The sequence below is a fragment of the Tachypleus tridentatus genome, chromosome 2 (assembly GCF_004210375.1).
Source record: "Tachypleus tridentatus isolate NWPU-2018 chromosome 2, ASM421037v1, whole genome shotgun sequence".
Lineage (NCBI taxonomy): Eukaryota > Metazoa > Arthropoda > Merostomata > Xiphosura > Limulidae > Tachypleus > Tachypleus tridentatus.
Window position 1 is genome coordinate 80,796,622 of NC_134826.1, and position 12,482 is coordinate 80,809,103.

At 31.3% G+C, this 12,482-nt stretch overlaps 1 protein-coding gene across 2 annotated transcripts in view; it reads right to left on the minus strand.

Annotated features, from left to right (window-relative positions):
- LOC143244339 (RNA-binding protein 26-like) overlaps positions 1–12,482 on the minus strand; it is a 112,539-nt gene that overhangs the window by 40,279 nt on the left and 59,778 nt on the right. For both annotated transcript variants that reach the window (XM_076488820.1, XM_076488818.1), the window contains exons 11-12: positions 8,089–8,373; positions 5,842–5,973 (exon numbers count right to left, since the gene is read on the minus strand). In XM_076488820.1, coding sequence (XP_076344935.1) covers positions 5,842–5,973; positions 8,089–8,373 — 417 coding nt within the window. The remainder of the gene's footprint in view (positions 1–5,841; positions 5,974–8,088; positions 8,374–12,482) is intronic.

Below are 12,482 nucleotides of genomic sequence, written 5' to 3' on the forward strand. Positions count from 1 at the left end.
TACAAATAATATACTATTCAACATTATAAAGAACTATTGGAAATTTCTTAAAGAGAGGATGTGACATGTAGGTGTGGCAAGAGAGGTCTGACTGTCTATTTTATAGCTCTGTAACTAAATACGATTGAAAGCTATAAAAATTATGCTTTGCCTAACCTACGACAATGTTATAAAGAGTAATGTGTGTAAAATTTCATACTTTTTAGAAGGGTGGTAAATAAATTAGAGAAGAGAGGATGTCTAAAGAGCAAATATCACAATATTTACACCAGGGGAAATTATAAATGTTTTTAAATACTGCCTTATGTACAATTAAAATTTGGGTTATTGGCTATTTTTATGCTACATTTATTGGTACACCATTAAAAGAAAGTAGTTTAATTAAATTTTGAATGTAACTCACTAAAACCTTGTGTCAGATGTTTAGGTTATGTTATGTTAGCTAATTGTAAATTAAAGGCTTTTACTTGTACTTCTTGATAGTATAAATGTGTACTGTGTTGCTGTTGGGCTTACCATTCTTCTGCAGTAGGCATCTGTGACTTGCTGGCAATGAATTCAAAAATCAAAGAAGAGCAGTTACTCTACTTTTCAAATTAATCTTTGTATTTGAAACTAATTAAATGTATGTACAAAAAGGTCTTTACACTATGGAAATCATAAACACTAGAAAATTTTCTTCTTCTTGCCTAATTCCACTTACCTATATTCACTTGCTTTATAATTTCAGCTGACAAGCCAAACTATTTTTCTCTAGTTCTATCACACTAATATTCTATGTATAATTCAGTTACAATTGTAACGTGAGTTACTGCCCCTCCAGTTATCATTTGGTCTTCTTTCTTCAATATATCCTCTGTTACTTTTTTCAAACTGTGTTCAAACTGATTCAATTATTTTAAAACCATACTTTGATGAAATAAACCATTCTTTTTTTCTCCTTTTCTACTATTGGTCTTACTCTAACTTTAAACATTAGGCCTATGTTAACTGTTATGCCTATCACTTTTACAGAAGTTAACTTCACACTTAATTTCTTTTTGGCTGTGACTTTACTCTCTTCTACTATTGTCTGCTGTTTCCCATTCATCTCATACTATTTATATGTTTATTACTAAATTATCTGCTCACAATGTTTTCAACGTCAAAGAGTTACAAGTTACAAACACTACTTCCCTTAATTATGTACTTTTAATTCTCTTATAAATAAAAATAAATCAATCATACACTGTTCATTCACAAATTATACAAATAATAATATCTACACTAAACAGTCTTTTATATCATGACACCTCGTGGTATTTGCATAAAAGGATGCTTGTACTGAAAAGCTCAAACTTATAGAAAATTAATTTTAGTTTTTAATTTTCATAAACCCAATAAATTTCATTGATGAATTGGGGTAATGAGTTAAAAGTGATGTGGTTCAGATTTGTGATATTTTGAAAAATAAGTTTCTTTTAATTCAAGACGAAATGTTCTTAAAAGCAAAGGGTCCCTCCTCAATAGAATAGTCTCAAATATATAGCTGGACTTCTGTCTTAAACTGAGAAAGGTAAGTGGTATGTTCTGGTCATAAATGATTACCTCAAAAAGTGGGTTGAGACTTACATGATGGTAAATACATAGTACAGAGAGTCACAACTGAGTTGACCGCTTAACCCCTTCACATTTGATGGGTGAAAGTGCACATCATAACCTTTCACAGAGTTACATTCAAAATTTAATTAAACTTCTTTATTGTCAACATATGTAAATTAACGTAGCATTAAAATTTAATTAATAAATCAAATTTTACTATTATTTAACTTTTAAATTCTTAATTTGATGAGGAAATATGTTTAAAGAAAAACCTCACTTTCTCCTAGAATCTATGTTATCTATGTATTGTTGGAATTCAAAATAAATTACACTGTTCAATATACTTATTATTCACACAAAACATAATTTTTACAGCTTTCAATTTTATTTAGTTTCAGGGTCTTAACCTAGAAAATTAGACCATCCTTCCACACCCACCTATCATCCTCTCATAAGTTACCAATAGTTCTTTCTGATGTTTAATATTATATTATTTATAACCAACAGAGAGTCAAAGTTTTAATGTATAAAATTATATAGAATATTATGTTGCTTTATGCACAGATAGTTGACAGTTCTTCTTCTAGTTCAAGCTTGATTCCAAAGAGAATAACATCAACAAGCTTAGCTGAATTGCTAATGGCTCGTCACATAAAGCCAGAATAATTACAATAATTATGGAATATATCCTGCTTTTTTGCATGTTATTACTCTGTGTTATTTGATTCATTATTTAATTAAATAAAAAAATTATTGTAGTAGTACCATTAACATTAAAAAAGTAGGGTTAAGTGCCACTGACAGTTGACAGCAAAAACAGGTAAGTACTTATATATATTGTTTATTTATTATTATAAAAGTAACTAAGATGTAAAAAATGATAAACTTTTTAGATTAGAATGATAAAATCATATAGAATTATGGTAGATAAAATAATATATAAAATATAATGCTTTCTGAAAACAAAACTGATATTTATTAAGGAAATTTTAGAGATTATGCAAACAAAATCTTGGAACATTCAGATGAACAACACTGTCCTTAAATATGAAAATCACTTTACTCTTGACGCACTTTTAGCTCCTAGCTTTGTCACCTCTTGACCACTCTAAGATCTAATTATAGTTTTGGACTCAGGAGGTCAAACCCTTTCAACTAATGTATTCGACCATACCCAAGGCCTTATAAGTTAATTTAATCTAGTCATATCTAAAAGAATTTCAATTTCAGGGTAGACTGATAGAAGTCCTGAAGAGGATTATAACTAAACCTGGGATATATGTGCCCTATGCTTGGAATTATGGTGCACACAAATATAGCTAACATAAAGTAATATAAAGGTTTTATAGATTAATTTACTTCAATCATGCCTAAAATTTCAAAAATGAGAGTGGACTGGTCGATATCTTGATAAGTAACAAAATGAAATTGGTGATATGAATGATGTTTGGTAATACTTGCACACAAAAACATAGTTAATAAAAGGAAATAAGTGGTCTTATAAATTAATTTACTGTAGTCCTGCACTCAAACCTTTCAAGTGTTTTGACTATTTGCTTGTTTACAAAAGATTTCAGTTTACTGAAAGCTTGCCACAACTGTGCTTTGTGATTATTTAAAAAAAAAATATTTTTGTTATTTCCTGGTTAACAACACTTGATGTATGTGTTAATTATTAACATGTTGTGTATACTATGCATACTGTATGCTGGGTAAAACAGCAGCTCAAAGTTAAATATTATATTTACAAAAATAGGAAATTCAAAGATAATGTAATGCAGAGAAATGTTATTCTTTTAATTCTGTACTCTGTCTACCACTTGGATTAAAACCTCATATTTCCATATTTTAAGCCCATAAACTTATCACTGACCCCTTGGGGAGAACACTGCAGAAAATAAAATGAGAGGCAAAGTGAAAAGACTCAATCATTGGTACAGAACAAGAGAGATCTTTATTGAACATAATTTCTTATCATCATAACTATCTAACTACTAGAAAACCAGAAAGGAGTCAAAGTTACTCATTCAACAAGTACAGAATAGATTGTGTCTTCACTACACAACAGAGATACTGCCACTATATTTTACTGTTAAGTTCTAGTGCAGCACACCCATATCCTGGATTTTCAGGCATGTGGTAGCATTGCCTAATTAAAGATGGCTCAGACTATTCATTAAAATGGTATTCTAAAGTAAACATTTTTCTAAACTGAAAATGTAATTATTCCCATAATTACTGCTTCTCACACCTATAGCCATTATTCAACTGCTTGCATTTCTTCATTTGCCCATTTGAGCACTAGTTAGATGTTTTTCTTGTTTGCTTAAGACTTTTACATCCCACTCAATTTCCCTTGGCAATATTTATCTTATAATGCTCTCCACCTACATCAATATGCCCTCCAGCCTGTTACTCCAAACAAGTACCTCATTTAGATCATGTTATCATTTTTTCAAGACTGACTCAATCCCAACCTCTCAAACCAACTCTTATTGTGGAGGAAAGTCAGAAGAGTGATAGAGGAGATACATACTGCAGGAAATACATTTTCAATTAGGAAAATGTTAACTTCCAAACTTATATCTAGAATCCCACATTGATCAGGTGGAGGGACTAGTGAGGACACAGATCATTGGTGTGTCAATGGAAGATTTGCACACTAGTGAAGAAACCACACTACATCCTTAACAGGTATCCTCTTCATCTGGAACTTAATTCTTGTATTATGGATGGAATTTTACATGAGTTATCATCACTATCAGCTATGTCCCATTTATATAGCCAAGGTGGTTTTACTTAGAGTTGAAATTAAGGTGTCATGGTAATATCCCAGACTTTAGAATGACAGTATTGTGTCAACCATCTGGTCTAGAATTACAAACATTCATCCTCACTACCAAACTGCATGAGAAAGATCTACTTGCTCCTGGAATTATGGGGAGGGCATGGAACAATTGTGCTCAACCAAGAACCTACAATGAGACCACACTGCATTTGGAATTACAAGGAAACAGAGAACTTTCTTCCATGAAAAATATACTGAACCAATATTGCTTAGAAAGAAGAGCCATGCACATCCCAACAGGATTGCTAAGCATCAAATCTGAACCAGTATTGAGTAGGTTCTCATGTAGGTTGGTGCCACTCCTACTTACACCCAGGGACACAGGAGGAGGGACCCCAACCTTGCCCTTTTCTTCAAGAATGGAAGAATTCACTCAAACACTCTGGAGTAAAAGCCTCTATCCACCACCCCAGTAACAGGAAATCAGATGTGCTAAGGACTCCTAGTGCAGTACAACCCCACATCCTAGATTATTAGGCATCCAGTATTAAGGCCAATATGGGAATGGCTCAGATTGTTCATTAAAATGGTATTTTAAATATCTCCTCAACAGGTCATCAGAACTTTACAATACTTTACAGTGCTTCATTTTATAACAATATCTATGTAGTGACTGAGTCACAAGTTCTGGGAATATCTGTAAATATCACAGGAAAAAGTTTCTATTTTTTACTTTTGTTCTTCTTTTTTTATTATAAAACTCAAAAACAAAACCAATTGTGTCAACCAAATTCCTCAGGTAATGTAGTTCCAAATGGAGTACCTCAGCTTACAAGTATTAATAAATAGTAGTAATTAAAAAACAACAACATAATTCTAGTGTAAACAATGTTATCCTTACCCTACAGATCTAGCTTTCCTACAGACATTTTGTGTTCCTTTAAAAACTTAAGTACAGAGTGAAACAAGAATTACCAACCAATAATACATAAACAATAAATATTACAAGTGGAAAAACATCTTACTGTATTTAAAAATGGTTATAAATACAACCTTCCTGTGCTTATTGAAATACTGCTTTTAAAAAACAAGCAAAGTAAAGGAAAAAAACTTTTCAGAAAAGGAAAAAAAATTGTAGAGATGGCTAATATCAATCCTTCAAAAACAATGTGAACAAGATAGTAGAGAATGACATTTGCATCATTCCTACATAATAGCAAGGCAAGACTTAACATATAGCAATATACAACTTGTATGTACGCATCTAGAATTTCTTATTTACTACAGAATTATGAAACATTTAGGAGGGCAACAGGGTGTTTCCCTCAGACTACTTACACTCCTTGTAAAGTTAGTCCTATTACGTAACTTATCTGATTAACAATTTATTGTGGTTACTAATGCAAAGATAGCACTTAGGTTTATCACCTTCTGGAAGTGTTAACAGAGCAATAAATGAATGTTTAACTCACTTTCTTCTGTTCTTCTTTGGTTTTCTTTAAACCTGAATTTTGAGAAGCTGCTACAAGTGTATTGTTTTTTTTTAAGACAGCAGGGTTAAACATAGTTCGTGACAGATTTCCAGATGATGAAAAAACAACACACTAACACAGAAAAAAAATATATAATAAATAATATGTGTAAGTAAAGAACACAAACATAAATCATTGAAAGTTTGTCTCCAAACATAAAAATAATTAGTATTATAATAACAATGCATGTGTGAATCATAGCAAGCTTTAGGGGAATACTGTTTATTTAAAAAATAAATAAAGTACTATTACTATAGTAACCATAATATTAGTTATAAGTTCCATAGTAAAACTGTAAATTTTCCACAGATGACATTTTTATAAAGCATTTAATATAAGTGATTGGGAATTTTGCTGTTTCACTTAAAGAAGAGCTGAAAAACAAACTTTGATGTAATTAACATCATATTAAAAACATGCAATATATATTTTTGTAGGTCAAGTCACATAAAATTTAAAGCTATCACCAGATCAATAAACCTTTAACACAGCCTCATTTAGAATTTATTTCAACTATTGATATGCAATAAGATTCTGTAAAGGACAGTATGGAGTTATTTTTCCTCTTTAGTCAAACTTGATAACACCACAAAGATATGACTAAGTGAAACTTATAAGATAACATTATCCTTTTTTCTTTTTTTTGTCAAGGAACAGTTTTTAAAATTACAGAATTCAGAAAGAACAACACAATTGTATGTTCCTCAAATACAACATTTATTCACGACTAGAGTTTTGCTGTAATGATGCTTTTAATGGTAAAACATTAGTTGTGAATAAATGATGTACCTGGGAAACATACAACTGTCTTGTTTTTCTTAATTCTGTAATTACAGTGTTTCACCAAGTACCAATGGTTTCGTGTATAAATTTCTTAAAATTATCATCAGCTCCATTTTCAAATAAAACCTAATGAATATTCTTTTGAATAAGTTTCACTTTTTGTAATATAATAGACAAGTGAGGAATTTAAAATAACACTAGTTCCACATTAATTATTACAAAACTCTTTAGCATTAGTTCTTCAGGATTTTTCTGAGTGCACAACATTTAAGGGAAAATTTAAACTATACTACATTCTCTAAAAATAAATATTTTCATTGAGTCTGTTTTTGGAATACTGCTTTTTTGCCATTAAAAACCATTTTTAAAGTTTCTCCCTAGTATGTTCAAGAAACAGTATTCAAAGAAACTGAAATAGATAATATAATATGTATGTTTTCAATGTAGAACCTGTCACACCATATTCAAATTTAGTCCACATTAAGTCTCAGGTTCAGGAAGAAGTGTAGATTATTATTGATTAATAACTATTATTAAATGTTGAAAAACAAAGAAGTTCAGTATTAATGCAATAGTCTTCTTATGATCAACCCTATGCAAAATACCTGCTTTTTATAATAACACAACATAAAAAAAAAAGCTACATAGAGTATGCTATGGTATAGAACAATACTATGTAATACCTTCTGCTTTAGTCAATACATAAATCTTTTTGAAATTTCTCTATTCTTCTTTTATTTCAGTTTGGATGCAGAGGGTCACACAATAAACCACTCAAAATTAACTTTCTCCATTAAAGTTGTTATTTGTTGGTAAATTGGATAATGGCCAGAGGTTGCCACCCCTTGTTCTTGGATCACCATGTAATAAAGTAGTGTGTGTAAAGTTGACTCACATGGAAACCTGGCTCTATGTGATGTCATTCCATTTGGTACATAAAACCATGTTTGCCTCTAAAACTAACTTTACGAACATTTAGTAATTTCTAAACCTTTTAGCTTCTGCAATTTTATATGGATAAATTGAACATTCTGCTTTAATGTTTGATATTTTAGTTTAACAATATGTTATATCAGACTAATTCTCTATAGAGTTGAAATGTGTTCATTTGTTTAACTTGTAGTTTAAGCATTTGAATCTTTCATTTAAACTGAACTTTGGAATATATTTTTGATTTTATTATTTTTGAGATTATAGCTGTATTTTATAATGTAGAATTTCTATAAAACTCTGCATGATTTTTAAAACATTGTAATGCTGAACCCTTCATAATTAGAAAAGGACATTTGTTTGTGAAACAAAAAGCCTAGAAGAAATAGTTAATAATATCTTGTGCAGACAATAGTAATAACGTGCATACAGTAATAAACAAATACCAGAGAAAGATATGTAAAACATACATACTCTTTTAGCAGCATCTTCTGCTGTCACATTTGCTGAGGGCTTATTATTTACAGTCACATTGTTAATTTTGGTGTTACCAAAATTACCGAGTTTGTCCTTTACATTTGATTTCTCTGATGGCAACTGTTTTTTATCCTGGTCACCCTGGTTACTTTCTTTATTATGCCAGAATACTTTAATAAACCTGTTGTTCAGAACAGCTTCAGTGTTCCTGTATGCAGAATTGGCTTCCATGTGACTAGAATACTGAACTAAAGCAGCTTCAGGGTCACCACTGTAACACACCTGCCAACAAAAGAAATTAATTTGTAATATGAAACAACTTTTTGTTAACCATATGATTAGAAAGCTTATATACATAAGTTTATTTGTGCCTCTTTTCCTTTTCTTTCCCAATTTCCACAATTATACTTCACTATCATACATTCATTAGCCCACTGAAACTGCAACAAATTGGTGAACCTCTAAATAAATCTGAATTCATAAACTTTTTACAGAAGTTTAATTGAATTTAAAATGATATTAAATGTGGTTGAATTACCAGCTCCACATTTCTGCAAAGAAAAATAATAACTAGGCAACTATAAATAAATAAAACATTTCTTATTTCACAATGAACAGTTTTCAAAGTTTTTATTGCAATAAGTTCCAAAGTACAAAGTTTTTAAGTTACTTTTAAGTTTTCACCATATTATCTAAAGAATGATGTAAAGCAAATAATATAAAGAAAGTTCTCCTTTTATTCATTGTCTAATGAGTGTACTACTTGTTTTATTCTTTCCAGGTGATAAAAAGTACTTATGTATAAATGTAGTGTTATTATTGTTGCTATGTGTTCAAATATTAAAGTTAAGATTTTCTACTGGGTAAAATGATGAGTTTAGTGTATTGTAACTAACATTCTAAGTATTTTTAATAATTCCATTAATATAAAGTTAATATGAAGTAATCAATACTACAACTACTTTTAACTCATAATATGTGCTGTTACAAAAATTATACTACTATAATTAAAACAAAAAGAAACATTTGTGGTTAAACAATATTCAGTTATAAGATAAAAACATGTTAATGAATTATATGAAATCTTTATGAAAATTTGTTAAAGAAAAATAAAAATATCTGTAAATGTTGATTTAGCACCATTTGTCTTTGCCACTTACTGGTACAACAGCATCAAATAAATGATTATTCTATTGAGGAACTTGGAGTTTTGGTTAAATTACTTGTATTTTACACTTCGCTTAAATCCTTAATACTGCTTGGTTTCATATCTCTGAATTAAATAACTTTCTATATAATTTATTATTACAACCATGAAAGACAGCAGCTTTAAATGATCATTAACCCTTTCATTACAAGTTGGATGGAATCCACACAGCTTGTTACCATGAAATGAATCATGAGAGTAATTATACTATGATTTTTGATTATGTACATGTTATCTTAACAAAATTTTAAAGGTTATTGGTAAGCATTACAAGGTTTTCATAGACAAAACATCAAATTTTTTTGTTATTTTTTAATTAGAAATTTTCTCAACATTTTTTTCTTTCAGAATGTTTCCAACATCCAGAGTAATTTTCATTTTATGATTAAAAATATTTTTATACAATAGAAAAGTTTCAAATTTCATGTGTGAAATCTTTATAGCCTCCAGATAATTAACTTTATATTTTATCTGTTATTTTCACTACAGAGTACATGTTCAGTAGATCTGACTGATCTTGTAACTGCAATAAAAAAATTAGGAAATAAATATAAATTAAGCTTTTGACTTTTCAGAATACTACAAATTACAACACAAGAACACAAATGTTTAGTCTCACTAGTTTAGCATAACATTATACATCTATATATATATTATTTTAATTATGACAACCTTTCAGCCATTATTGGTTGACATAACATTCACAGAAGGTACAATGACATGGTACATGTAAACTCATGTTACTGTATCCAAGATTATAAAACTGTCCTTTATAAAATGACTTGTCCTGGCTATGTTTTCATGAATTAGTATTTTGTAAAATACAGTCATATTTCAGTTATAATACATTATTAATATTTACAAATAAGATTTAACCTTATTTTCTTATAACAGTATATAAATAAGAAAATCAAACAATGATCTCTTCTAATTACAACCTTCCTACTCGCTGCTTGTCATTGGTTGCTAAATCTTAAGAAAATTCATACATGAAGCATTTGAAATACTTTTTTTTAGATTTTTATATACACATTTGAATAACCAAACAAGTCATAAATTACTATACTGAACACCACAGAATTCCATTATATATTTATCAAGTTCAGTAACTAAGCTGTATTTAGGTCTAAAAAAATACGAAATTTCAAATAGGCTAAACACTCAACTTACAAGCATGAAGGTTTGTCTCAAATGAAAGAGAGATTGTTTGGCATTTTATGAAGTCAAGCAACAAGGTTATCTGTGTTAAACAACTGGTGAAAAAAATAACAGTGACAGTATTATTATGTGTAAAGGAAAATTAAGTTACAACAAAAGCAATGACCCAATGTCAGATAAAAAGTTAAATAGAATTAAAAAGGCTAATGGTCCTCAAAAAACATTTTTAAGGAGGAAGTGTCACCATTGCCAATGACACAAACCAATGTCAGGGGTAAACCCATAGTAAAACATGTCTAAAATTGTTCCATCTGTCAAACCATCCATATAAATGAGATTGGAAGGATGGTTCAAAAGATGGTCTGCAAATAGAAGATGGTACTTTAAATCAAAAGTATCTGCCTTCATCAAATGACTCATTAGCAGGGATGGTAATAAGCTGCAGTTGGATGGATTGACCAGTGGAAACTGCAATATCATCCAAGGACAGATCCAATTCAGCCAGCTGCACCTGAATGTGAAGACCAAAAGGAAGAATGGCAGACCATCTATTCTGATAAAGCATAGCCCACTAAGAAAGGAAGACCCAATTCCAGGTGGGATGTTGTGATAAAAATTGAAGTCTTGAAGCATACAGCAAAGAAAGTTGCAAGTGGTGGAGATGAAGAGGAGGTTCGTGAGACTCAGTGTACAAACACTGGACTGGAGAAGTGTGGAAAGCCTCCATGCAGAGTCAAAGCCCCAAATGGTGAACAGGATCCAACACTAGCAGAACCATAGATCAGAGATACATAGTCCAATTTGGATCAAATGAGGGCATGATAGATTTTAACAAAAAACAATTATCTGCTCCCCGAGGGATGAATGAGAGAACACAGAGGATGTTCAGTGACCTTGTAAACTTGACAAGTAGCTGCTTCATATATAGAATGAAGGTCAGCTTATGATCAAAGATAAGCTACAAGAACTTTGCCTAAGAATAATATCACTGAGACAGAGTTTTGGATTGGGTGAATACCCCAATGGTGGTAGAAGTGCATACAAACAGTTTTAAAGAAAAAAAAAATGGAAATACTGTTTGCTGTGCATGAGTCGTGATGGCTAAAAAATGGGGGATGAAGCAGAAGTGCTAGACACACGAGAAAAGTTTTTACTGAGAGTATTGGCAATGCTCTAGGTATCAGCAACTTCCTAGCTACCAAAGAGCAAGATCAAAAGGGGGAGCATACGTATACTACACACCAACCTTTCAAATCTTGTCCAATATGACTTTGGAAATGGTAGTAGAAGAGATGCTAGTTGTGTGCTTAATCAAAAACACCTTCTATCATTGAAATCTGACCTGCTGAGCATCTGCACGGGCCTGCTGAAAAGAAATGTGGTTCAAAAGTGTGGGATACCTACCAAAGGTATTCCAGGCCTGTTTTTGAGCATTCCGTGCCATGTGACAGGCACGATGAGGATACCATGAAAAATGTGTCAAGGTTTTAGAAATACACTGAGTAGCTGCATGGACAATACAGTCAGTCACAGCTGCCAAGCAGTTGTCTATTGATGGCTTACAGACAACAGCAGGAACAAGTTTTTAGAGAGCAGTGAAAGAGGGTCAGTTGGCCTTGTCCAACTTCCATTGAGACATACAGGTTGGGTGGCATCAACCATGGCCAGTCTCTCTCAAAATGACATGAACACTGCTTTGTGGATTACTGTCAACCCTCTAAAAGAAGTAAGAGAAAAGTGAGAGAGATCAACAACAGTAAACGACTGACTAGGTGCAAGAAAATAAGTATAAAAACCAGTACTGAAGAGAGAAAGGATGTGATCTGAGTCCATGTGCTCTATAGAACCACCCCTCCCATCAATATCAGCACCACCCCAGAGAGGATTACGTCCATTAAAATCCCCCAAGATTAAAAATGAGGGCATCAAGGTCTGACTGATCATAGGCCTCTTCTGGAGCCAAGTGAAGAGAACAAATAGTAATGGTACGACTCAAGGAAACACAGATGGTTTCAGTCTCCAAGGG